Genomic DNA, 27,229 nt, shown 5'->3' with positions numbered 1-27,229 from the left:
CCCCTATGACAGCAGGCCTGTAAGACATCTTACTTCCATATACAAGTGCTCTCCCTGTGTGCACTACCACTTAATTTAGGCTAGTGGTAAATTCAAGGTTAGTTGTAGTGTTAATCTTTACAGTGTTAATCTGCATTGAACCAATGCCAGAGTAAACGGATAACACTTTTAAATAGTGTTCAGAGTGCAAATTTTTCCCCGTTACTGTCAATACAGTACATCAGTTGCTGATTAGGTGACCTATCTGATCTGTTTTCTTCACTCTGTTGCACAGGTGTCAAGGTCTCTGGAGTTCACATAATTACATGAATACAGGGCTCAGCTTTTTCTTTTCACAGCATCCAACATCTTTTCTTTCTGCACTTCACTGTTTTTTTTTCCACCAGAATATCTCATAAGAAGGCTATCGTATTAAAGAGTTGTCAGCTATGCCATAGCCAGTATGCAAGGTGTGGGGGTCCATCTGAGCTCTAAGGGCATCTTAACTGTCATATGTAAGTGCATGACTAGTGGCCAAATGGCTGACAGTGATGGATAGTGCCATGAGTAAGCCAAAGGACTGATGACCTATAATGCGCCTCAGGATAGCAATCAATAACTCAGGGTAGAAAATGTGCCCATTATATAATGCACTAGATCCACTATTTTGGCTGTTATTAGCTGCTCAGTCCGTAGTGCATTTTGTTGTTATGTATACAGGTTGAACTTCTGTAGTCTGGCACACTTGGGATCTGAATGCTGCCAAATCAGAGAATTTGCCAGACCTTGGGAGGTCAATATTACCAAGACCTCCATGGCTTATTAGGGGTAAATTAGAGCTAAATAACAGCACAGAACACTGAGCCAGGACTGGTGGCTATAAACACATTTTGTGGGACTGTGGGAACTCGCCTGGGAACTTGGCCATGACCCCTGATAAGTGAACATTCAGCTAACTAAAATCATGGTGGACCACAAATGCTGCTGGACCAGTGTGTGCCAGACTAGAGAGGTTCAACCTGAAGTACAAGTACAGCAAGTCTTGGCAATCAAATTGCGAGGTGTATGGAGAAACAAGGACTTTTTGAACTAGACAAACTGGAAAAAGTACCAGGGTAGGAGATCCTCTATCAAACACTGGGCTTTTGGGATATCTTTGGGAGACCCAGAACTTTGAGAAGGCCAGAGATAAACTAGAAGAGATGGTGATCGGTGGTGGCTATGTTAAAAGAGAAAAGTGCACAACTTGAATTAATCAGCTCAGCTAGTTCTAAAATGTACACTGTGTCTATATTTTGTGGCATCTTGCCACGAGTGCAGAATACTGTTCAGTTAATGCTTGTGAAGAGCCACTGACTTCTGGAATATCCTCTACTGCTTTGTCACAGCTGCCTTCGGCACTTCATGACTGTTTATCAAAAGCAACAAAAGGAATATTTCTTGCTGAGTAGTGAACAAGTGGTAGATGTTTAGTGTGGCTTTAAAGGATTTTTAAATGGTGCCAGCATTGCCAGGGGACTTGTAAGATTGTCTCATGTTGTTTGAATTTGACTTAGACCCACCGCAATTTCCACAGGACTTTCAGAAGGCCGTCTTGAAATCTCAAGTGTCTGTGTGCTGAGTATTATGTGATATGTGCTCACAGAACATTGAAGATGCAGTGTCACAAGCATATAGCTTTAATGTGGAAATAGGGCAGACCTGCTGTTTTGAGGTACCCAGAACAGTATGGCTCATATGGATGTGGTGTAGTTATTCAGAATGATTCAAGTCTCTAATATACAGAGGGTTTCAAATTGCTAACCTAAATTGGATATTCTAGTAGGAGTGTGGGCAAGCTGGAGGTTGGTGTTAGGTTAACAATGTTTTTTGTAATGTGTGTGGTGGAAGGCAGACACCCTCAGTAACCTTTAACATTCTTTCTTTAGTAGGTTTCAGGTTGCCGGAGCTCTAGATTGTCTGATATAGGTTGTTTCTGAGGTAACATGATGGTCACATTTTTCTCCCTCCAAGCAACTTGAGCACATTACTTCTGCCGAGCTTTCAGGTGCTCCAGTCAAGAGACTGAACCCAACCTCAAATATGAATTCTTGTTTCCCATTGAATTAGGGAATCAGGCAAGCCCTGGTTAACATCTTTGTTCATATTGAAAACACAGATATGCTGACTGCAAATGTCTAAATGTTTCTAAATTTCTTTGGAAGTAAAATTTACAGATGTTCTGTTTTGTGGCGTAAATAAAAAGTATGTTTAAAAATACCAGTTGCAAACCCAAATACCAATATTTGAAATATTGTTCTTCATTGATTGAACTCACTCCATACACGATACAGTTAAATACGACATTTTAAAGGAACTTGTTTCACGTTCTTATGACAATTCAGTTTGGCCCAGAACTTCAGGTAAAATGGAGGTTAGCCCCTACACTGAAGCTGAATAACTTGAAAAATTTCAGCTAGCTGTTGCGCGTTCCTTGAAAGGGTTAAAAGGTTTTGCTTTCTTGCAGTGGGAGATGGACGAATGGGCTATCCAGAAGAAGCTCCCTATGATGCTATTCATGTAGGAGCTGCAGCACCAGTTGTGCCCCAAGCAGTAAGCCTTTTATTTTTGTTTCATTAATCTATGTTAGCTTTTTAATTAAAATGCTGACATATATACAGTTGGGATGTCCATAGGATCAGCAATTCTTAAAAAATTATTAGACTTCTTATCAGAATGAAAATATTGTATGTTGTAATACTTTTACCTAGCTAAGAATATTTAACACTGGCTTACCCACATATTAGATTTTTGTTGATTTTTGTTTTGGAGCTCTTTGGCTAAACAAACTATTAGAACCCATTAGATTTTATGAGCTATTAGAATGTATACAGTTGAAATACTTTTCTGGTTCCTTGCTTCCAGGGTAGTAAAGGATTTGGGAGCATTGTGGACAGTAATATGCTTTGCCATTGTTGGGAAAGAGGAGTGAGGTTTATGACCTTTTAAAAAGAAGTCTCTTTCAGTGCTTGCCAGAAACAGTGGTGGACAATACAGAGAGGCTACTTCTACACTAGAGAGGTTTGTCGACAAAACCCAGGGAGCTTCTAACCACATAATGCATTTTGTCAGCAGTCTGTCGAAAAAATTCAGTACTTCCACCGACAGCATTCTGCCTCTCTGCGATGAGGAATAATGCCTTTGCTGACAGTTTCTGTCGACAAAAAATCCATGTAGATGCTTGTGGGGGGTGGGGGTGGTTATCTGTTGAGACAGGGCTTTCAGTTCACCCACCAGCCCTGTATGCTGAGCTTCTGGTTGGCTGTTCTGTTGAGCGAGGGCAGTCTGGCTGCACTCTGACAGAGCAGATTGCTCTTTCAATCCTTTTTTTGGTGTGTGGATGTTATCTGTCGGCAGAAGTTTTGCCAGAAGATCTCTTCCAACAGTAACTTCTGACAACAGATTGCTGTAATGTAGGTGTAGACAGTTTAAATGGTGTGAATTAGGGTTCTGAAAGGGAAACTTCTCACCATTCTCTGGGAGAAAAAGGAGAGAAAGAAGTGCCACAGTTAAATGTTGATCTATTGTGAGCTTTGGAAAGGTAGTGGTATGATAAATGCTGATTAAGTCTTTCAAATTTAAATTAATATTGAAAATCCTTGTAAACTGCAGCAAATGATTCTGTGGAACTATCTTGATTTTAGAGTGTTATGGGGGAGGTTAGCCACCACCAGACGTTGATTGATACATTTGCAATGGAAAACTATTGGTGTTGGCAGAGGGAATCTTACATAATGTCAAAGTGTAAATTAGACTGTTCATCCCCATTTGCCATTTTTGCTAGACTCCTGTTGGTCACATAAAAAGGAGATTTAAAAACTTAGGGAAAAGTTATTTCTATTCTAAGCAATTCCCTTTCTTACCAACCATCAGATAAATTAAATTTTTACTTAGATTTTTCATTAGTGACCATAGCACATTCCCTCAACATTGAGAGTGTGGCCTTTCTTTTAATGGAAAAGGCAAGAATTGCCAAGTAATTAAATACTTTTGTAACTCAGCATTTTATTTAAATATGTAAATCAAGATCAAATGGTCATGATGGCTGAAGGTGATCAGCAGCCCTATGTTGTTAGACTGTTGCTAACATTACAGAGCTTACAGCAGTACAGCTGCATCAGTGTAGTCCCTGTGAGCAACAGTAGTTGTGTTGGTTGGAGACTCCTGCTGATGTATCATTGTCCACACTGGCGATTAGGTTGGTGTAACTTGTGTATCTCAAGGGGGAGGCTTAGGCACATCCCTGAGTGACATAAATTACGCCAGTTTAAGCTGTACTGTGGACATTGTCTTAGACTGTGTCCTGTTCAGACTTAAAGCAAATAACAAGATGATACGTTTAGCAAATTAGGCTATGTCTATACTAACAATTTTGGCATAATTTATATCACTTGTAGTGTAGGGGAAAACTGAGTAACATAAGTTACACTGACAGATGTACCAGTGTGACGAGCACTATGTTGGTGGAAGATGCTGTTCCACCAGCATAGTTACTGCCACTCATTTGAGGTGATGTAATTAAATTGGCAGGAGAGCTCTGACCCATTGGCATAGAAGGGCTACATGGAAGATCTTACAGTGGCACAGCGGCACTGGTACAGCTGTGATGTGGTAAGCTTTCTAGTGTAGTCATGGCGTTTAGTAATGAGTCTGCTACAGATTACCATTAAACGGAGTTGTAACCATGTTAAGATAAATTTTCTGATCTTACAGAGAAACCAGAATTACAAAACCACAACTATTTTATTTGCAGCTGGGATAACTGATAATCAGTTAATTACATTTCCAGAAATTATTGTAAAATACCAATGGCTGTATTATACTGGACAAATACAATTTGATTAAAAACGCGTTTTGGATTTGTAATTTAGGCCATTATCTCGTAACGGCTGAAATAGTTTTTTATGAATGCATGTTCTCAATCTATGCTGTTTGATTAGCTTTAATAAAATCTCATAGAACTGTTTACTTTGTTCAGTGAATTAAGTCCAAATTTTCTAAGGTGGTTGGCTGTACAGAAATACTCTAATTATCTGTGTATGTTGCATTCTAGCTCATAGACCAATTGAAACCTGGTGGAAGATTGATATTACCAGTCGGCCCTGCAGGTGGAAACCAGATGCTGGAACAATATGATAAACTAGAAGATGGCAGTGTCAAAATGAAGCCTCTGATGGGAGTGATATATGTGCCTTTAACAGATAAAGAGAAGCAGTGGTCCAGGTGGAAGTGATTTTCTGTTCCACTTTCTTCTTCCACACATACACGTGTACAAGGTGAAAGGGTGTGGATTTTAAGCAGATAGACTGCAAGGGCTGCTTTTGCTGCTGTCGCTGCTTTCTGCTCTTCCATACCATGGAAAGTGACCACCTCTGTATTGTTACATCACTGCAAGGAGGTTCTGCTTTTTTTTTTTTTTTTGAGTAAAGTTAAAAGCAGACAATGTTGCATGGGTTGTGTTTTTTTTTCATTTGAACTCATGGCTTCTTGAGATTGTGTTGGTGCTGAAGTATTATTTCCATTGTTTTGAACACAATAGTTCCTAAATTTAAATACCTCACCTAATATAATTATTTGTGCTATGGTTACACCAGTAGCTAACATAAAATATAAAAGGATACTTTAAATGAAATAGGAGTGTGCACTGTGCTTCCTAGAGCTGTTGTGTTCATGCAGTAGATCTACTTGTACTACAACAGGAAATACAAGTACATTTCTCAGTTACTGTAAATTTATTCAAGACTCCATAATTAAGGAAAGTTCTCCACAATCTTTTTAGGGTGCTATATAGCTAATTTTCTAAATGAATGCTTAATTTCCTGGTCCTGAAAATAACAAGAGTGAAGAGACTGTAAGCCCCTTCTTTCCGAAACAAAAGCCAAATGGTTGTTTTAGGTATTCAAAAGATCCTATCTTAAACATACCCTACTAAAGTGTGTCATGTCACTTGAGCATATTGTATTTTCTATTATTAGCAAGCTTCCAATGTCCATCGGTACTAAATAAGTTACTTTCAGGAGTAGACAAATGCATGTTATTGGCTCCCTGATCCAGCAAAGGCACAACACAGCTGTCATCTTGAAAAACATGCCAGGCATTAATATGCAAATGAGTAAGCCAACAGTCCTCTTTTGCTTCCTGAGTAGAAACATTTGTGAATGTGTTAGCTTCATTAACTGAAGAGCACACATGCACACTGAGCTTTCTGAATAACTGGCAAGCAGTTTGGCTTTTTTTTAATTGTTGGATAGTAACGAATAGTAACAGAGAGTAAGCTGTTCTAGTCTATACACTATCAAAACAAAAAGCAGTCAAGTAGCACTTTAAAGACTAGCAAAATAGTTTATTAGGTGAGCTTTTGTGGGACAGACCCACTTCTTCAGACCATAGCCAGACCAGAATCTTGAGTCTGTTCTGGTCTGGCTGTGGTCTGAAGAAGTGGGTCTGTCCCACGAAAGCTCACCTAATACAATATTTATCAGTTACCTATGACATGTACTGTAAGTGCTTTGAAATATAGTGTCTAATTTATAAAAAGTCTATAAAAACAACAGTTCAATTCGACAGCTTATTGAAGCCTCACTTTAATTTTTGACTGATTACTCCATAGTTTTCACTTAGTGAAGCACTCTAAAATAAGTTTAATGAGGTAGTGTCTAGCTAGTAGCTTCTAAATATTAAATTAGCTTAATTCCGTGTCCCAGCAGTTACATGATGCTCTGAACTATACTGATGGGTTTCCTGCTTTTGTCCTGTACTTTGGAAGTTTCCTTTTTTTTCCCAGTTATCACTGTTGAAATGTAAAATTTGACTGTTTGTGATTTTAGATTAGGATCTTCCTTTTGTTTTATCTTCAAAAGACTTCAGTTACTAGGAATCCGTTTATATGAAGAGAGAATTTAGAAGTATTTGGGGGGTAATAAAGCCATAAGCACTAAATGTGTGTATTGCAGGTTTGGCTTTGTTTGTTTAATGTATTTTGATAGAAATGAGCATTCTAAACTTCAGTTTATGCCTTATTTGAAGTTTTTAGAGAACTCACATTCAAAAGTGAGTAACTCATACATGGGAAAACCATGAGAGAGTTAAATTTCTTGCTGAATGACAGCAAAATTGACTTTTGAGGAGTCAGGATTTCACCCCACGTGTGTAATGTGTTTAATTATCTTTTCTGAAAAGGTTAATCATTTCACATCTGTCTCTGGTTAGGGATGGAAGTTGATGATTGTCAGTGCTTCAAATGAGCCTATGGAAATTCAGTGCTCAATTTCCATTGACGTTCAGTGAGGTGTTTTGTTTAATTTCTTTTAGGTTCCTTACATTACTGAGTGAGAGTAGGATTTTCACTCAATAGCAGGGAAGGGGAATTTCCACAGACAAAATTTATAGATTTTTCAGTTTAGTAAAATTAATGGTTTAAGCAAGCATATGGATATACTATATCTTGACCGGTCTAGTAGACGAAAACTGATTTTTAACATCATTGCACTTTTTGTGCCCATTGAAATTGGCTTGCATATGAATGCTGTCGTACAGATTGAACACGGGTTTAGGAGCTACATAGGGCAGTGCCAAATGGCAATGTTTCAGGTTGTGACTGCTTCTAGGACAGTGTTTCCCAATTTTATTTGGCCACAGAACCCTTTTAAACTCGAAATAATTTTGGGAACCCCATTCCCAGGTTCTTTCCTCCTCGGCCCCCAAGACCCGCCCTCCATCTCCAGGCTTTGTGCCTCAGCCTTCGGCTCCCAAACCCAACCCCCATCTCCAGGCTTTACACCCTGTCCTGTAAACTTGCCCCTCCCATCCCCAGACTTAACTCCTCCCACCTCAAACCCTGCCCCCCATTCCCAGGATTAACCCACCTCAGCCCCAAACGGACCCCCAGGACTAACCCATCTGTGGTGCTGACTGGGGAGCCTACACTGGGTGGCCACACGTGCCCCGTGGGAGGAAGGCTCACATGGGGGGTGTTCCGCTGGTGGGGGTGATCTGAGCCACACCCACCAGAGTGCTGTGGCTGCTCAAGTAGCAGGGGGAGTGAGGGTGTCTCTGTGGCTCCCTGCCACCACTGAAATAATGGAACTGAATTCATTTGGTTTAACGGCCAGATCCCTCCTGCTGCCCTGCCAGCTGTTAAATCAATTACATTCAGTTCTATTGTTTCAGTTGTAGCAGGGCAAGGAGCCCCAAAAGGTGTCAACTATTGTAATGGAATTTTCTCACGGAACCCTTATTTGTTCTGCGGAACACCATTTGGGAAACACTGTTATAGGATATTGCCAGTATATATGTTTGATCTAATATTTATCAATCAAGAAGGGGCAAGTAATGACAACTCAGTGAAACTTGCTGAAGGTATTAAATTGGAAGTTGCTGTTACCATCAGTAAGGACACAAATGCAAAGGGGTCTAGAAAGTTTAGGGCAGAAAATAACAACATGCAACTAAAAAGAATGCAAGATATCAAAGAGAAAATAGTCTAATGTTCTGTGGTAGGGAGAACAGGAAGGCACTAGTACTGAATCATCAAAAGGTCTACACTGCAGATTTGAAAATTAAAACCAGTCAAACTTAATCTAGTTAAAATTCTTCCCAGCAGATGAAGACCAATAATTAAGTCCTCTGATTTCTCTTCCCTTACGCATCAAGGCTAGCTTTATCTCAGACTTCATTTGTTTCTTATCGTTGCTAGCTGTCATGATACTTTTGTTCTTTCCTTAAATTCCCAGGTGGGAGAATCAGGTTATTTCCTGGTAATTTCCATTTTCTTTTTTAAAAAATTGTTGGACCTCATGGATGCAGAGAAAAACATGAACCATTAATATGCCAACATTAAAAAGACAAGCAGAAAGGAACCAAAATGTCTTTTAAAATCTCATGATTTTTAGCTAGTATCATTTTGAGGCCCTGCTCAGAACTTTTGAATGTTTGAGGGTTGACAGCACTGGTTTTCGTACGTGCTGGTTCTCCTCAAAAATTCCAGCATTTAGGGCAATATTTTCAGTACCCACAGGCTGAAAGAGGAGACTGTTAGTTTTAAAGAGAAAAAATGAAGTATTTATAGCTTGGCTATGCAGTAACTGGAGGGGAAGATTGGGAAAAGTGTAAATGCCAAAGATGGAGAGGATTAATCAACACTGTATAAGGCCTTTATGGTCAGTAGTAATCTGTCAGAAAGAGAAGAAAATTTAAGTGAACTAGAGAGACCTTTCAAACAGACTTAGGAGACTACAGAAGAGTTTATCAAGGAAATTTGGAAAAAATATTCCTTGGCAAAAACTAGCAAAAGCTAGAGACACTCACATGACTCAAAGTCCTGTTGCAGGACCAGTCTTGCACTTATCAGGGAGTATAATTAGTTCTTTACTTTCAGAACTTCTGTAGAAACCTGTTATTTTACAAATTTCTTTTACACTTGAAGTTTAGATCAGCTATTGGTGTTTTCATTATCTGCAGTTAAGCCCACAGGTTTGTTTACCTTTTTTAAGTTAGGACCCTGTGAATTGTTATCTGATTAAATAGGCTTTAGTTTTATAAATTTTGAAATATTTAATTCAACATGTTATATATCCTGCTCATCAACTTCTTGAAATGTTTGGAAAATAGTACAATTCAAATGCCTGAAATATAGCATGTCTTAATATGGACTCGCCTAGGCATTCTTTGATTTGGCTAATAACAATCAAGCAAAACTCTGTAGACCCCAGTTGCTTCACTTTAGTCCCTTAGGCTCTGGCTACACTAGCAAGTTTTGTTGACAAAACTGGTGACGTCCACACAAAATGTGTTTTGTTGACAGTATGTTGACAAAAGTCAGCACTTCTGCCAACAACCTTCTGCCTCTCCTAGCTCAGGAAGAGCGCATTTCATTAATGGATTCTGTCGATTTTAAAAAAAAGCTGTGTGGATGCTCTGGGGGTGTCTTCTCTCAACACCCTGGGCATCCAGGACAGTGGGCAGCCCTGAGTGCCTGTTTTGTTGCGAGAGCAGCCAGGCAGTCCTGCTGCTCTGTTGACAAGCAGAGCACTCGTCCAGTTGGCTTTTGTGTGTCTGTGGCTGTACTCTGTCAACAGATGTTTTCTTGAGAAATCTCTTTCAACAGTGACTTCTGTTGACAGAGCTCTGTATTGTAACCATAGCCCGTGTGTAGATTTTAATGTACAAAAATGAATAATACCACTAATTTTACAGGTTTTTTTCCATACTAAAATTTATTTGTACTTGCAGGAAGTTGCATTAACATTTTGTCAGGATTTGCTTAACACAGCATACAATGAAAATAAATGTCAGAGCAAATTATTTATATTACAGTATTCCATTGGACATGAATTTGGGTATTAAGAACGCATTAGTATTGCTAAGCAAAATAACTTCCTATTAAAACAAAACATTTCAATAATCTGGTTTGTCACAATTAATATCAGGCTTCTTAATATGTTGTAATATTGCCTTTATGCCTTGATATTACAATGTGGAGAGCCCTATTAACACTTAGGCACACAGGGCTTTGCCAATATGCTAGTATTACCAGTTTTGTTGTAAATATTAAACGAAATAGAATTTAGCCATATGAACAACATTGCCTGTAATTGCACCACTAAATCCCTCTCCTTGCACTTAAAATGTACCTCTTGGATCCAAAACCAAAAAGCCAATTACTGCAAGAAGGATTGCAGCTGCCTAACTGCTTTAGGAATTAGTATCAGCTTAAGGAAGAAGCTCAAACTTTAAACTCTCGTCTTGATAAGGTAAAAGCCTTTCAGTTGGCTTTAAAGAGTTGTACATAATCCATACAATAAATATAAATGCATCTTCTTTAGGAGCTGAACACTTTTCTTTTTGTTGCTTGTATGCATGTAGCTGTATTTTGTAGGCTGGCTTGCATTAGTAGATTGAAATACTGTTGTATTCTGCCAGGAATCACACAAGTGACGTTGCTCTTAATAAACACAACTTGTGCCATTTTTAATATTAGCGAGATAGACTACTCTAAGGCTGCTTCTACACATGCCACCTCCGTTTGGAGGGAGCATGGTAATGAGGCAATTTGAAGCAGGCTAATGAGCTGCTAACGTGTATGTCCAGGGCCTCATGAGCATAATGGTAGCCACACAATTTCAAAGTGCAGACTTTGAATTGCAGGTAGACAGTGTAGATGGGGGCAGCTTTGAAATAAGCGCTGCTCTTCGACATTCTGTTAGTCCCACAGAACTAGATCAGAGTAAGGGGATGTTGAAGTGGGGCGCTTATTTCGAAGCTGCCCCCATCTTTACGGTCAATCTGCAATTCAAAGTCTGCACTTCAAAATTTGTGCAGCTGCTGTTACGCTAGTGAGGCGCTGAATATGCAGGTTAGCTCCTCATTAGCCTGCTTCAGATTGCCTCATTACTATGCCCCCTCCAAGGGGAGGTGGCATGTGTAAAAGCAGCCTGAAATGAAATAAGGCAAATGTTTTGCCTTTGTATGGTGCTTTCATTCTCTGAAGGTAAAGGCAAACCTACTGTTCTGTTACAGTAATTGAACTTTCTCCATGATGGACTTGTTCATACCTTTCAGCTTTGACAAGTAGGAAAATAGTAGGTATAAAACTAATGCTTTTTAAAAAAGAATATTTGAGATTTAGAGTTCAGTCACTGATGTATCCTCATTTCACAGTTGGAATATGGGTTCTACATCTTATTGTTTAAACCTACATTAATACAAACCTTAATTATTTGGGGCTCATCTTAGTGGCAAAACATGATTAGGTAAACTGTTCTGTTCCTTTTACTTTAGTCTAGAGTATTTACACCTCCCTGCTTGTAATCCCTCCTTCAGCAGCTGGAGGGGTTCATTGTGTAGCCCTGGCCCGAGTAGTTTCTTCAGAAACTGATGAAGTTGATCTATGAAATAAGCAGACATAACATATAGATAATGCCAGATTCTTTCCACTTCTTCATCACAGTGAGATCTGACCACGCTGCAAGTAAATTTTAACTTTGAACTCAGGTTTCACATCTTGCAGCCTTTTGTGCACGTACGGAGAATAATTGGACCATAGTTTCAAACAAGTCTTTTTCCAGTAACTGGCCCAGAATGTAAGACAGTGACTTCTTCAGACAACAGGTAGTCATGTATTTTTTAAGCTGTTGATATTTTAATTGACTTGTTCATGGATGTAAATGATATACTTGAAATTGAAGGATCAGGGACCCATATTGCACGGTAGTTCTGTATTTCACTTAGTAGTCTTAGGTGCTGTGGATTGCTGTTGATTTTCTTTGTGGCTTAAACGCTTGAAGAGATTGCTGAAGTTCTGTTGCTGTATTTGAAATGTTCTGCATAATCGCTGATTTTAAAAACAGAATTGCAAGCGTGAACTCCTTGGGGAGAAGAATATAACTGCATTTATTTTCTTTCCGCAGGGATGAATTGTAAAAGCTACATCATCTTGATCCAAACATAGTGTTAAAGTGGACTGCCTATCTCCAGTTCTAAAAGCTTTTTGAAAACCAACAGCATTGCAGCTTGTTTTGGATTTTGTTATACTGTTATCAGCATGGAAAAGTGTGGTGTCTTCATTTTATTTTTTAGAGGCTCAAGGCAAATTTGGTCAAGAAATGATAGAAAGTTTTAAATTTGGGCTGTTTCTTTTTAACATGCCTTTTTTACTTTCATCTGGTTAAAGAAGTGAATTTCTGAAAAATGCAATGACCTACAGCTTGTGAACTCTGGTGGTGGCTACTTTTTGAACACTTTACTTCAGCTCCATTGTTCCTTGGTAAAATTGCTTCTGTGCACCTTAGAACACTACATGCACAATGGCAGGTTCTCTGTGTTCAGATGTCTGCTAGATGTTACTAAAACAAATGAGATGAACTTCCTTTTTAAAGCTTTTGACACAGTGTCATAGAGTAGCATGCAATAGATACAATCAGCTGCTTTATTACCTTTAAAGTGGGCATTTGTATATATGAAACTTCAAGATATCAGAGGTGACAGCTCTTGTTATAAACGCTGTGGTTCAGGCTGGACATAACTGACATAGTTCCTTCCTTCCTTGTCAAAAAATATGAGGAAACTTGTAGCTCGGTATTGTTGTGTAGCTCACTAAACACACACACATTAATTTAACATAACAAATGCTGTGTAAGCTATGTCCTAATCGCTGAACAGTTTATGCAGTGCTGCTTTGCCAAATAAAGCAAAAAAGCAAAAACAAAATTTGTGTGCTTCTTGTATGGAAGATCAGGATCAGTATGTTACCTATATTTGCTTGGAATGCAGAACACTGTGCTCCAATAAAATTAACATCCATTTAGTTCAAAAATCAGTTGCTTTTTACACAAAATCTCTGCAGTTATGTACTTTCTTCTTCCAAGTACAGGCAATGATGGAAAAAATTTGGATTAAAGTTTTAGGTGAACTTTTCTTTTTTTACAGAAGAGGAAAAATACAGAAAAAATAATGGACCCCAAAACACTGACCAAAAAAGTATGTAAATGTGTGTATATATAAACACTACCAATATCCAATTTAAAGAGTAATTTAAAGGTTTTTTTTTTTAAAAACATTCTTGAGACCCAGGTTTATGTTCTGTTTGCTGTAGTTAATGACATCAGGAAAATCCAAAGCAGTTTGAAAATCTGCAAAGCTGTTGGATTGCTTTTAGGGATGCATATTTTCTTCCTGCAACTCCTGATCACTGTCACTGGGTGATAAAATGCATATATTGAGCTTTTTTGCCTTTCATTACAACAACCAGGGCAAGATAAATAAGAACCCATATGATTTATTCAACAGGGTTACTGTTTCTTTTGAAAAATATTCAGCTTGCTTGTGTTAAAACAGATGTATTTTTCTGCTATAGAGTTCATCATTGAAAGTATGAATGGTATTATTGAAAGGCCTCTCAAATATGAAAGAATAAGTAAATTACCTTCATGTGAAGGTCAGTCCCATTCTATTCCTTTGTAAAATATATTTATCATCTCATCTATTTAGCCATTTGGGAGGTTAATATATTCTCTCCCCCTGATCTTTTAAGTCAAGTTTGGGAGCCCATACACATTAATCCTGTAAGGGACACTAAATGTCAATTAAGGAAGTCACTTAATTACTTAATGCTTGTTCTAGAAAATACAAAAAGGAAAAATCAGTTTGCATCTAATGTCAACTTGTGCTGATCGACAATCAACTGTGAATCTGTCCTTAGTGTTAAAGTGATATCTTAAATGATGCATGGAGTTTAAAATGCCTCCACAGAACACCACCTTAGTCCTAATTTTTTGTCTTTTGGTCACTGTCATTTGAATTTACTGAGTTCTCAACTTAGCTTTTTCTCACTAATGAGTTAAATGAAGAAGAAGTACTCCAAATGTATTCAAATTCTGCTCTCTAGAAGAGTAACAATCTAGATGATGGTGATGTGGTAGACAAGATCTGAAATTTTCCATGTAAGACACACACAGTGCAGGAACTATGAACTTCTGAAACTAAGGTTATTGGGGAGTAATATCCCTGTTCCACAGGAGGGGTTCATGATGCTGAATCTAGGCATACTATTCAGAGAGTCTGAAAGGTGAGATTTCTTCATTGTGGTTATGGTCTGCAGGCTTCTTGGAGAAGATGATGGTGAAATGCAGAGGATTTGAAGAGCTTGAATAAATGCAGTGTAAACTATCTGAAAATTGCTACTTTGCCAAATAAAATTAAGAGTGCAAGGAACCCATTTGAGTATTTTTTTTCTCTTTAAATAGTTTCGCATAAAGCCTGTCACTTTTTGATCATTCCTGTGTCCAAAGAGAAACATATATACATACTTAGAGATCTTAATTTAGGGAATGACCAGAAATATGTGAATTTCTCCTCTGGTTTTAATTAGTGTCCTGATCTGTTTGTAAACAGGTATTTGAAATATTAAGCTTGATGATATTGATTGGGATTCATACTTAGGCCAATCAGTTCAGACTTAGGGCTTGTAGACTGGGTCTAATTTTGTTGTCATATTCACTACCATTAGGAGAACGATCTTGAAGATTAGATAGAAAAAAACCTGAGCTGGCAACATCAAAGAGGAAAAAAGAAAGCTCTGTGTTAAAACAGAGCACTTGCTATCACTTCTGAATTGAAGTACTCCATAATTGCTGGCATGCTCAAAAGGCCCAGGTGTCTTATGCAACAGGCAGTAGAAAATAAGTAAAGAAGTAGGATGTGCAGTTTTTAAAACACTAAGTTTGTATCAGAATTTGCAAGGATAAAAAAAAAAAACCTGACTTCTTCTTCGAGTGTCCCCGTGGGTGCTCCACATTAGGTGTCGGGCTTGCCCGGCGCCGCAGATCGGATCTTCCAAGCAGTTTCTGCCGGACCGTGCATGCGCCGGTGCGCATCGCTCCCTTGCACGCTCCTGGCCACGCGCGCTATCCGGTCCCCGCCAGTTCCTCTTAACCGCTATCGGCTGCAGACGGAATCCAACTAGGCTACGGCCAAGTTAGCGTATTCAATGGTTTTTAGCTGTTTTCTTTAAAGTTTTCAAGTTCTTAGTCTATTGTTAAGTTAGCCAGTTGTTATTTTCAAAAAAAAACAAAAAAACAAGAAACAACAAGCAGGACGGAATTCAGTCCGGTCCTAGTAACAAGCGGAGCACTGGAGGCCAGGAGCCTAGGGCCATTAGCCCTCCTGCCGCGGCAGGCTATCCGAGAGGGGGAAAACAGCACAGAGAAGGTGCTAAGTACCCCATTAACAACTAAAAGACTCACCAACAATGTCCTCTTCAGGATTCAAGAAATGTGAGTCTTGCCGAGAGACAATGCCAGCGTCTGATGGGCACAGTCACTGTATAACGTGCCTTGGGGAGTCCCATGTCATGCAGAAATGCTCCTTCTGTGCAAAATTAACAGCCAGAGCAAGGAAGGACAGGGAGATGCGGCTTAAAATGCTGCTATTCGACAAGGCCCTCCAGCCAGAAGTGCCGGAGTGGCCGCAGCAGGAGGGACCCTCCGGGGCCCATAAAAGGAAAGCTGCCTCCCTCACCCCATCAGTGCAAAAACAGAGGAAAGTCTCCCCAACCCAATCCCTGCCAGCAGCAACAGCGAGTGGGACGGGAGGAGCGCACAGCCCCCAGCCGCAGCAACAGCTGATCGGCGGCGGCACAGAGAGCCACATGGAGGCAGCTCAGCCTCCGATGATCAAACAGCCGCCCCGCACTGCAGGCAGGGCGGCGGCTAAACAAGCGCTGGTACCAGCGGCCCCGCAGGCAGCGGCACCGACCCCCGGGGAACCGGCGGTGCAGAGCGTGCAGGCACGTAGCCTGCAGACACTGGAGGACACCAACCACGCGACACCTCCCAAGAGCGTGCTGAGCGCAGCGCGGACGGGGCCGAGATCCCCTGCACGTCAGGGGGCAGAGCTACCCCCTCAAGGGAGGGGGAAGGCTATACAGAAAACAAGGCACCGCAGCTCCTCTCCAGACAGGGCTGCAGAGTAGCTTTCTCTCAGCCCTCCGCTCATGCTGCGGACTCGAACTAGAAGGCAGGGGTCCCCCCTAGCCTACCCGGAGTCCCCGTCTCCATTTTTACAACCAGCCTCACCCTGGCTAGGACCACCCTCACCCTTCTTGGGGTTTGAGCCGCTGCAGTACTATCACAAATCGCTCTCTCCAGTGTCCCAGGTCTCTCGACGATCTCGCTCCCCCACACGCGGGGGGGTATGCAACAAGGGAGTGGTCCAGGTCACCTTCTCAAGAACAGTGCCCATGCTGCCATCGTCGTCCCTATCATGCGGGGCATAGACACAACTGGCATTCTATCAGGGAAAGATCCCCACAGACGGTCCCGTATCCCCAAGGGCAATCGCGAACGGGGACAGAGACTCAAGTATCTCAGGGGGAACTGGTTACGGAACCCCGAGATTTTCCCTCGCAAGTTTCCAGCAAGCGGATGTACCATCGCCAACAGGAACCGGAAAGGTCTAGAGAGGTGTATCCTTGTGGTTCCTCGCTCTCCTCCCCGGACGAGGCTACAACCCCGGGGGACGTCCATCCTCCGGATGATCTCAAACAGTTTCAAGAGCTGTTTAAAAGGGTGGCCTTCACGCAAGACATCCAGACAGCAGAGGTGCAAGAGAAACACCATAAGCTCCTCAAAAATCTGAGACCTCCGGCCTCCTCCAAAATAGCAATACCGCTTGACAAAGCAATCTTAGAGTCCGCCACTATGATATGGCAGACCCCTGCGACTATTCCGCCTGTCCACAAGAGAGCGGACGAGAAATACTTCGTGCCAGCGAAGGGCATGGAGTTTCTGTTCAGCCACCCACAACCAAATTCCTTGGTGGTAGAGTCGTCGCAACAAAGATCAAAGACATCTCAATTCAAGACAGGGGGAACAGACAAAGATGCCAAGAAGCTAGAGCTGTTCGGCAAAAGGTCTACTCCTCCTCCACACTACTGTTGCGAATGGCAAATTACGCAGCGCATCTAGCGAACCACAATTTCGACAACTACACTAGGTTAACCTCCCTCATGGACTCGCTTCCAGAGGACGAAAAACCGGTGCTCAAGGCCATCGTGCAAGAAGGCTACGCGGCCTCGAGGACGGGAGTTGAGATCGCCCTGGATGTTGCGGACACAGCAGCACGCTCCACAGCTATGGCAGTGGTGATGCGAAGGGAGTCCTGGCTCCAGACTTCGGGTATACCGAGGGATCTGCAGGCAAAGATCGTCGATCTTCCCTTTGACACACAGAAGCTGTTTGCTGTATCAACTTACCCGGTCCTTCATTCCAGTAAAGATTCAAGAGCCACACTTAGGACCCTGGGGATTTACACCCCTCCATACAGAAAGAAAAAGTACTACCCTCAACAAAGACGGTACCAGTACCAGCCACAGCATCCCCAGTACCACAGGGGTTACGAGCAAGGGCGACATCAACAGCACCAGCAGTACAGAACTCCCAGGCGACGTTCCCAACAGAGCCGTGCGTCCTCGGGGCAGGGCCAAAGGCCACAAGTTTGACACACAGATCCAGGGCTGCGCCATCACTACCATCGCACAAGGTCATCCGAAGCTGTTATTCCACCATCGCCTCCGACCATTCTACGACCAGTGGCAAAGGATCACCACAGACAAATGGGTGCTGGAGATCATAGTCACAGGGTACACCATCCCCTTCCAGTCGCTCCCACTGCCACGACCTCCACCCAGGCCCCACCTCCAGGAGGCCTCCCACGTAGCGAGGCTCAAACAGGAGGTAGACCATCTCATGCTCATAGGGGCAGTGGAAAGAGTGCCGGAGCAACTGCAAGGGAAAGGGTTCTACTCGAGGTACTTCCTCACGGAGAAAAAGACAGGAGGCTGGAGGCCCATCTTAGATCTTCGAGGCCTCAACCGGGACCTGTGCAAGCAATGTTTTCGGATGATTACAATCGCCTCCATCCTTACGGCACTGGACGATGGAGATTGGTTCGCAGCCCTCGACTTACAAGATGCGTATTTTCACATAACTATCCATCCGGCTCACCGACGATTCCTCCGGTTCATGGTAGGCAAAGAACATTTTCAATAAAAGTTCCTACCGTTTGGCCTCTCCTTGGCCCCCAGAGTCTTCACCAAGACCGTGGCAGTGGTGTCAGCCTACCTGCACAGACAGGGGGTATTTCTATTCCCGTATCTGGACGACTGCCTACTCAAAGGGGCCTTGAAGGAAGAGGTACTATGCATGATACGCGTCACAGCAGGGACGTTCTCTTCACTCGGCCTGGTTATCAATCTGGCAAAATCAAAGGTAGACCCCACACAGGACATAGAGTTCATAGGGGCACGCATAAATTCTATTACAGCTAGAGCGTATCTACCAGAGACACGCTTTCGGGCCATTGGCTCCCTCGTGCAAGTCATCACCTTCAGCCCTACGGTGCCGGTCCTGACGTGTTTACAGCTGCTGGGCCACATGGCAGCAGCGACGTTCGTAGTACAGAACGCCAGGGTACACATGCCAGCATGCAGCACTGGCTGGCGAGCGTATACAAACCAGCAGCACACACCGTTCACAGGGTGGTGTCGCCCACAACAGAGGTGCGCAAATCCCTGCTATGGTGAATAAACCCCAAGAACATGCTAACAGGGGTACCCTTCCACCAACCACAAATATCGTTTTTTCTTACTACAGATGCCTCCCTCATAGGGTGGGGAGCACACATGGGCGAAGAGATGACGCAAGGGCTGTGGTCCTCCACGGAGCAGTCACTGCACATAAATATACTGGAGCTCATAGCAGTGTTCAACGCCTGCAGACACTTTCGAGACCATATACAAGGCAAAGTAGTCGGGATCAGTACAGACAATACCTCCACCATGTTTTATATAAATCGGCAAGGAGGAGCTCGGTCCTGTGCCTTATATGCGGAAGCAGTCCGGTTGTGGAACTGGTGCATCGCCAACAATATAACCTTGAAAGCCTCGTGCTTACCAGGCGCTCACAATGTGAAGGCAGACCAGCTGAGCAGGCGTTTCGCACTCACACACGAGTGGCAGATCCGTCCCGATCTGCTACGACCGATTTTTCACACATGGGGCTTTCCCCAGATAGACCTGTTTGCTACTCAACACAACAAGAAGTGCCCACGATTCTGCTCCAGGGCAGGACTGGGACAGGGGCCCCTGGGGGACGCGTTCGCGATCTCCTGGAGGGGCCCCCTGCTTTACGCTTTTCCTCCCACAGTGCTGATCCACAAAGTCTTGCAGAAAGCCAGGAGGGAAGGAGCCCAAATGATCATGCTAGTCCCAACGTGGGATCGACAGCAATGGTTCCCCCTGCTCCTGTGCATGTCGGACCGTCCACCGATGCCCCTTCCGGTGGCGCCGGATCTGCTCACGCAAGCCCAGGGGTCCATAGTGCATCTGCACCCCCAAGGCTTGTGACTACAAGCGTGGTTAATCCATGGCTCAGCTCCCTAGAGAGCACATGTATGGAGGAAGTGCAACAAGTCCTAGAAAGTAGCAGGAGGACTTCCACCAGGAAGACCTACAAGCAGAAGTGGACTCGCTTCACGGCATGGTGTTCTACCAAACAGCTAGCCCCCCTTTCGGTGCCTATACCTGTAATATTAGAGTATTTACTGGACCTCGAGAGGAGGACTCTCACTATCCTCGTTAAAGGTCCACCTTGCCGCCATTTCGGCGTTCAGACGCGAAGAGGAAGGGCACACGGTGTTCGCCCATCCCATGGTTACCGGGTTCCTCAAAGGGTTGGTAAACCTATACCCCCCTCGGAAACTGCTTCCACCTTCGTGGAACTTGGACCTGGTGCTTAATGCGCTAACGGGACCACCGTTCGAGCCTTTAGCCACGGTTCCCCTCCGCCTCCTTACGATGAAGATGACCTTCCTTCTCGCAACCACGTCTGCTCGCAGGGCGAGCAAGCTTGCGGCAGTTATGGCAACGCTACCCTACACTGTTTTTTCCAAGGAGGCGGTGACTCTACGGCTGCATCCAGCCTTTGTTCCTAAGGTTTCTTCAGAGTTTCATATTAATGAACCTATTGTTTTACCCTCGTTTTATCCAAAGCCTCATAACTCTAACGAAGAGGCGTGCCTACACCTCCTGGATGTGAGGAGGGCGCTGGCCTTCTATATAGACAGGACCAAGCCCATCCGGAAAACGGATAGACTCCTGGTCTCTCTCGCTCCCAAATCGAAAGGAGAAGGTCTCTCTTCGCAGAGAATCTCAAAGCACATCGTATCCTGCACAAAAATGTGCTACGAACTCAAGAAGACTCCTTTACTGGCCAGGCCCAGGGCTCACTCCACTAGGGCGGTGGCGGCATCAACAGCCTTTTTCAAGGGCTTTGCGCTAAAGGACATTTGCAGAGCGGCGACCTGGTCATCCTATGACACCTTCGCAAAGCATTACGCCCTTCACAGTGTATTCCAAGAGGATACCCAGTTCTCGACAGCGGTCCTCTCGGGGACAAGCTGTACATGATCCGATTGCTCACCTCCTATCTTGGGTTACTGCTGGGTAGTCACCTAATGTGGAGTACCCACGGGGGCACTCGAAGAAGAAAGAAAGGTTACTCACCGTAGTAATGGTGGTTCTTCGAGATGTGTCCCCGTGGGTGCTCCACCATCCGCCCATCCTCCCCGCTTCGGATCTCTGTTTAGTGTTTTGCAGGAGCATCCGAGGCGGTTGGTCAAGGAACTGGTGGGGACTGGATCGCGCACGTGGCCAGGAGCGCGCAAGGGAGTGGCGCGCACCGGTGCATGCGTGGTGTGGCAGAAACTGCTTGGAAAATCCGATCTGCAGCGCCGGGCGAGCCCGACACCTAATGTGGAGCACCCACGGGGACACATCTTGAAGAAGCACCGTTACTACAGTGAGTAACCTTTCTTTTTGTGGGTGACATGAATAAAGTGTTTTAGGAAAGAAGTGGTTGAGGAGGCCTTAATGATTTGTGAAAAGGTTGTGAAGTTATCCACGTGAAGGGTGTAGCACGGAAAACACGTTTACAGATGGAAGTGAGAAAATATAATACAAATGGGAGCATAATATGAGTGCCACACACACACCATTTGGAGTAGCTGGCATGAAAGAACTATCTCTCTGCCACAAAACTGCTACAAAATGTTTTTGTTTGCTCAGTGTCAAAGGCCAGTGCTCTGTGGACATTGAGGGAGTGCAGTTTCTGCTCCTTGGCACTAGAACATGGCTTGGGATAAAACACTGAGATAAAAGTGTCTTGGTTCAAGTGGAACTGAGACACTACTTTTGGAAGAAAAGCTGGCTAGGCCTGAGCTGGACCTTGTCCTTGTAGAACACTGTAGGGTAGTTTTGATGTCAGCGTCCTCTGTGCCAATGGTCTCTTGGCCGAGGTTATGACCACCAAGAAAGCTGCCTTATAGGAGAAGTACTGTAATGAACAGTTCACCAAGGGCTTGAAGGGCAGGACCGTGAGTCTACATGGGACTAAATTAAGCTCTCATGTGGGAATGAATTTGTACACGTGGGTAGAGTCTGTCCAGACCTTTTATTTTAGTGTTTAACTGTACAGATAGTTTTTCCTGATGTCCAACCTAAATCCCTCGTTGCAATTTAAGCTCATAGCCTCTTGTCCTATCATCAGAGGTCAAGGAGAACAGTTGTCTCCCTCTTCCTTGTAACACCATTTTAGATACTTGAAAACAGCTATCGTGTTCCAACTCACATCTTTGCTTTTCCAAACTAAACAAACACAATTCTTTCAGTTTTCCCTCATAGATTGTTTTTCTAGACCTTTAATAATTTTTGTTGCTCTTCTGTGGACCCTCTCTAATTTGTCCATCTTTTTTTGAAATGTGCCCAGAACTGGACATGATGCCAATTTAGGCCTAATCAGTGCAGAGTAGAGCAGGAGAATTACTTCTTGTGTCTCGCTCCTATTAGTTATTATTAGAACGCTCCCATTAGTGCATCCCAGAATCATGTCTACTGAGGGAACAAAAATGTTTTGAGGCACTTGCAGGTAGAATGAAAGGCCAACTGATACAACAGCATGTGTCGTATCGTGTCTTGGAGAGTGCTACAGGCTAGTAGAAGGTCCTGCACCTCCGATCATAGCACATTTCACCAGAGCAAAAGCTTCTTCCACAGCATTTCTAGATCAAGTTCCCCTGCTCATAAAAGCCCTAGAATAGCTATGTGGTCCTCAATCCATACCTTTGCCTTCTATTATACGATTACTCAGCAAGCTAAAGAGGATGCTGCTTTTAGATGAGAGGTGGTTAACTCTAACCTCACCTCCTAAACTGCTTGTGATTCATGTAGTTGTTATACAAGCACTCAAACTTAAAATGATTATGTACCTTCTTGTAACTGTTCTTTAAGATCTGGTGTTCCTGTCTATTCCCGTAAGCACCCACGCCTTTGGAGTAGCTGACATGGAGGAACCTAAGAGGAGGTGGGTCAACAGAGCTCTACGCTGGATGCCATGAAAGCATGATGCCAGGGGGTGCCCAGACTGACTCTTACAGGTGATGCTATGGGAAAATCTTTAGGCTACTGTGCACATGCGTGTGCAGACACCTAACTGGAATAAGCTGAACAAGCACTCGAAGAGCGATAGTTAGAAATAGGTACGTGCCTGGTTTTTACACCAATTATTCTCCCTTTAGCAGAAATTTCCAATGGTACAAAGTGATGGGAGAGCAAGTAAGAAAAATAAAGTGCCTTTATAGGCCATTAAACTAGTGGAGATATTTCAATTACTGTGAATGTTACCCTTGAAGTATAACTTTTAAAAGGAGCAATAGTTGCAAATCTGATTTAACTGCATTTTTAATATAAAAAAAATTCAGATCACAACATCGCTCACATATAAGTTTCCATTTTCATGTAACTTTTTTTAGGAAATTGTTTCTCAGTTTGAGGATAGCATTTCTGGCTAAAAGAACCGTGATCCCAGAAGGGAAGCAGGGAAATATACTATTGACATGGTGCTTTGATCGCTCTTTCCCTCCAGAAAATGCAAACTGGTGAGGACAATGTTAACATGAGAATTTAAACTTGTAACTGCAAATGAACACAGTTCAATATGTAAGAATAAAATAGGTTTATTATCACTATTATTTTACATAAAGGTAATCGAGACTTGAACATCATGGGCTTTTTGATGAGTGAGCTGTATACCATAGCAATATTCAAATTGATTTTAATTCCTTGTCATACAAAGGATGACATACAAAAAGATGCATGCCTCATTCGTCTTGGTTTTTTTTTTTCTTTTAAAACAGGGACTCCTGATGCGTATGACACACCCTTGCACATTCAGACAAACAGGATAAGCAGCACAGTATATATTTAACATGTATTAAGCACATTTTACTGTTAGCACATCTTAAATTCATTCAAACATCAATTACTTGTTCTAATTCTAGGAGATTTTTATGGGGATAGTCACTGGAGCTAAGGGTTCAATTGATAAGTTCCGTAAACTTCTCCAAAAAGCAGGAACAATGTCTCACCAGTATTTATATGGAAAATTTAGTCCTGAGTGTCAATCTCACTGTCATAGAAGCAGTAAGAGCACTATGTCTGGCTGAAGTTAACTTCACTTATTGACAACATTGAATAGAATAAATCTAACAAAGGTATTGCCTGGCTCAAGAAACAGTCATTGTAGGAATGTCTTTAAAAATTCTGAGTGTTGGGATAGAACTAGAAAAGACTGAACAAGCTATGAGCTTTAGGGGAGGAGACAGTTGCATGATCTCACATAATTGTGCTGTTCACAGGGGGTGAGTCCAAAAGGGCTAAAAATTTTCACTGGGGTGTTACATGTTTGCAAGATAAAGGGATTTAAGCTACGCAGAATGGGGGAATGCTCTTCTACAAAATCAAAGTTGAAATTCAAAAGGTGGCACTTTGCTGTTAATTTACAAAGACACAAACTTTGGACAAAAGTATTTCCAGTGTATAAGCTGCATTTTTAACATGCACAAATCCTCCTCAGATGGTAAATTAACATGCTGAACAACACAGTTTTTACATTTTAGAGGGCAGTTCTTCTGACAGCATTGAGAGGAGAAAGGCAAGGTTTTGGCTGGCACTGTACCTGCTTTCCTACACAGGTCTGTCTGTCTCCATTCTGATTCCCTATATCCTAGTTATGCTAATCCTGGGCTACTATGAGATATGAAACTTACAACTGTGTCCAGTTGTGTTCCTGGACACAAGTAAATGAGGTGAAAGGCTAAGGTACTCTGCCATCCAGGGGCAGTCTCTCCAACCTACACCATTTTTATATGTAATAAAAATATGGTTATTCCAACATAGTCCACACTGATTTTTAACTACATCAGGATCTATCCAATTAATAAAAAAACATACTATGTAACCAAATGGGTGAACAGGTTTCTCTTCTTGCAGACTTTAAAAAGATTTCTTTGAATTTATTTTTAAGCTAGTCTTACCAAAGCAATGGTCATTTGCTGGTGACAGAAGCTTAGGGAAAACTGCAAAGTGGAGAAAACAAGCAACATCTTTATAGATACATCCCATTTATGAGATAGTCAGACTCCTCCGATGTAATGGGGCGAGCTTTTTTAAGTTTCTGTCTCACCAAACGCAGTCGACAAGCAACCATAAGCAGGAGCAAAGCAGTGATGGCCAACCCTAAAGCCAGGGGTAGCACAGCACCTAAAGAGTGAGTAAGAAAGTTTATGCTTTAACATACTAAAGGTGGGGTGGGGAAGAACTACAGTTGTCTTGCAGGCTTTAAGCAACCAGCACACCAGTCCAGCTGAAGTAATGCAAACCTACCTTGTGTACCTTACATTGGCAAACTGTCATACAAATCTGGCATTAGCTGAAATGTTGCTAGGGTGCCATACTAAGCCGGGGTGGCCCACCTGCAGCTCTTTGAGGCTTTAAATGCAGCTCCTCAGACCAGCGCACTGGGAGTGCTGCCCGCCTGCTCTGTGCATGCACCACACTGCTTGGTGGGAGAAGCACGTGGCAGTGGCTCCTCTCAGAGCCACACACTGCAAGTACCATCTGCTAGTGCATTCATGTGCCCCACCGCTTGGTGGGAGAAGCGCATGGCAGCATCTCCAACGGCGGCTCCAGTGAGTTGCTGGCATGGAATTAGAGTGGGGGTTGGGGCTGGGGGTGCCTGGCTTTGGGGGGAAAGCACATTGATTTAGAGCAGAGGGTGGGCTGGTGGAGCCTGGGTCTGGGGAGGGGAAAGGTTAGCAGTGGCTGGCTCTGGGAGACCCTGGCTCTGGAGGTGGGGGAGGACGTTCACTTAGAGTGGAGGGAGGCTGCTGGGAGTGCCTGGCTCTGGGGGAGGTGGAGACCATTTAGACATATTATGTATCTATATATTGACCTATATTTTTATACATCTATATAAAATATAAATACAGAATATGTGGCTCCTTGCACGCTATCCTCTATTTTGGCTTTGTCTCTAACTGGTTGGCAAGCCCTGTACTAATCCTGTCCTTATTTTTATCGAGGACTGTCACACCTATCTGAAAAATACTAGCTGGCCTATTTATTTTAAACATCATAAAAGTCACAAAGAGCAAAATCAGTTGGTTAAAATGTGTATCAGTCTTACCTGTTTCTGGGACTGGATGCCCCCCTGCAGCCTGCTCACTTTTTGACACAATAATACCATTTTCGTTCTTATCTGTCCTTTTCCCTGAGGAAATATTACCTGCATAATAATCAAGCAAGAAAGACCTAATTATTACAATTGGGTGATTGAGGAAATGGATTTGCCTCTGTGTCAGTTGCAAATCTAACCAAATAAGGTGAAAGTGGATAAATCCACCATACTCCATTATGATCTGCTGATCCTTACACATTTTGAAATACAAGTTAGTGACAGTAAGTTGCAAAGGAAAAGTCCCCCTCCATCATATACCAATCACAACACACAATTGTCATCCATTCACAGGTAATTTAACTGTGTACTGCCTGAGCATCAAAGAGAAATTCCAAACAAAAATCTTCACTAAGATGTGGTTAGGGGGATAAAGAAAGGTTACTCACCGTAGTAACGGTGGTTCTTTGAGATGTGTCCCCGTGGGTGCTCCACATTAGGTGTTGGGCTCGCCCGGCACCGCAGATCGGATCTTCCAAGCAGTTTCTGCCGGACCGCGCATGCGCCGGAGCGCGCCGCTCCCTTGCGCGCTCCTGGCCACGTGCGCGATCCGGTCCCCGCCAGTTCCTTGACCAACTGCCTCGGATGCTCCTGCAAAACACTAAACAGAGATCCGAAGCAGGGAGGATGGGCGGGTAGTGGAGCACCCACGGGGACACCTCTCGAAGAACCACCGTTATTACGGTGAGTAACCTTTCTTTCTTCTTCGAGTGTCCCCGTGGGTGCTCGACATTAGGTGACTACCCAGCAGTAACCCAAGATAGGAGGTGGGTAATCGGATTATGTGCAGCTTGTCCCCGAGAGGACCGCTGTCGAGAGACGGGTATCCTCTTGGAATACCCTGTGAAGGGCGTAATGTTTGGCGAAGGTGTCATAGGATGACCAAGTCGCCGCTCTGCAAATGTCTTTTAGCGCAAGGCCCTTCAAAAAGGCTGTTGATGCTGCCACCGCCCTAGTGGAATGAGCCCTGGGAGTGGCCAATAAAGGAGTCTTTTTGAGTTCGTAGCACATTTTTATGCAGGATACGATGTGCTTCGAGATTCTCTGCGAAGAGAGACCTTCTCCTTTCGATTTGGGAGCGAGAGAGA

The 27,229-nt window shown here is 43.0% G+C and overlaps 2 protein-coding genes across 5 annotated transcripts in view; one reads left to right on the top strand and one right to left on the bottom strand.

Annotated features, from left to right (window-relative positions):
- PCMT1 (protein-L-isoaspartate (D-aspartate) O-methyltransferase) overlaps window positions 1–14,725 on the top strand; it is a 43,480-nt gene extending 28,755 nt beyond the window's left edge. The window contains exons 6-8 of one of the 2 annotated variants that reach the window (XM_074990399.1): window positions 2,486–2,571; window positions 5,072–5,241; window positions 12,426–14,725. In XM_074990399.1, coding sequence (XP_074846500.1) covers window positions 2,486–2,571; window positions 5,072–5,241; window positions 12,426–12,438 — 269 coding nt within the window. In that variant the 3' untranslated portion in view covers window positions 12,439–14,725. Of the gene's footprint in view, window positions 1–2,485; window positions 2,572–5,071; window positions 5,295–12,425 lie in introns of both variants that reach the window. The other variant, XM_074990400.1, reaches the window with a different exon arrangement.
- Window positions 11,353–27,229, bottom strand: part of LRP11 (LDL receptor related protein 11) — a 47,088-nt gene continuing 31,211 nt past the window's right edge. For 2 of the 3 annotated variants that reach the window (XM_074990393.1, XM_074990394.1), the window contains 2 exons: window positions 26,094–26,192; window positions 23,423–25,168 (listed from right to left, as the gene is read on the bottom strand). In XM_074990393.1, the coding sequence (XP_074846494.1) occupies window positions 25,014–25,168; window positions 26,094–26,192 (254 nt within the window). In that variant the 3' untranslated portion in view covers window positions 23,423–25,013. Of the gene's footprint in view, window positions 11,904–23,422; window positions 25,169–26,093; window positions 26,193–27,229 lie in introns of those variants that run through there. The other variant, XM_074990395.1, reaches the window with a different exon arrangement.

The sequence above is a fragment of the Carettochelys insculpta genome, chromosome 3 (assembly GCF_033958435.1).
Source record: "Carettochelys insculpta isolate YL-2023 chromosome 3, ASM3395843v1, whole genome shotgun sequence".
NCBI lineage: Eukaryota > Metazoa > Chordata > Testudines > Carettochelyidae > Carettochelys > Carettochelys insculpta.
The sequence above is the reverse complement of the archived record's forward strand: the minus strand, read 5'-3'. Positions and strand labels throughout refer to the sequence as shown.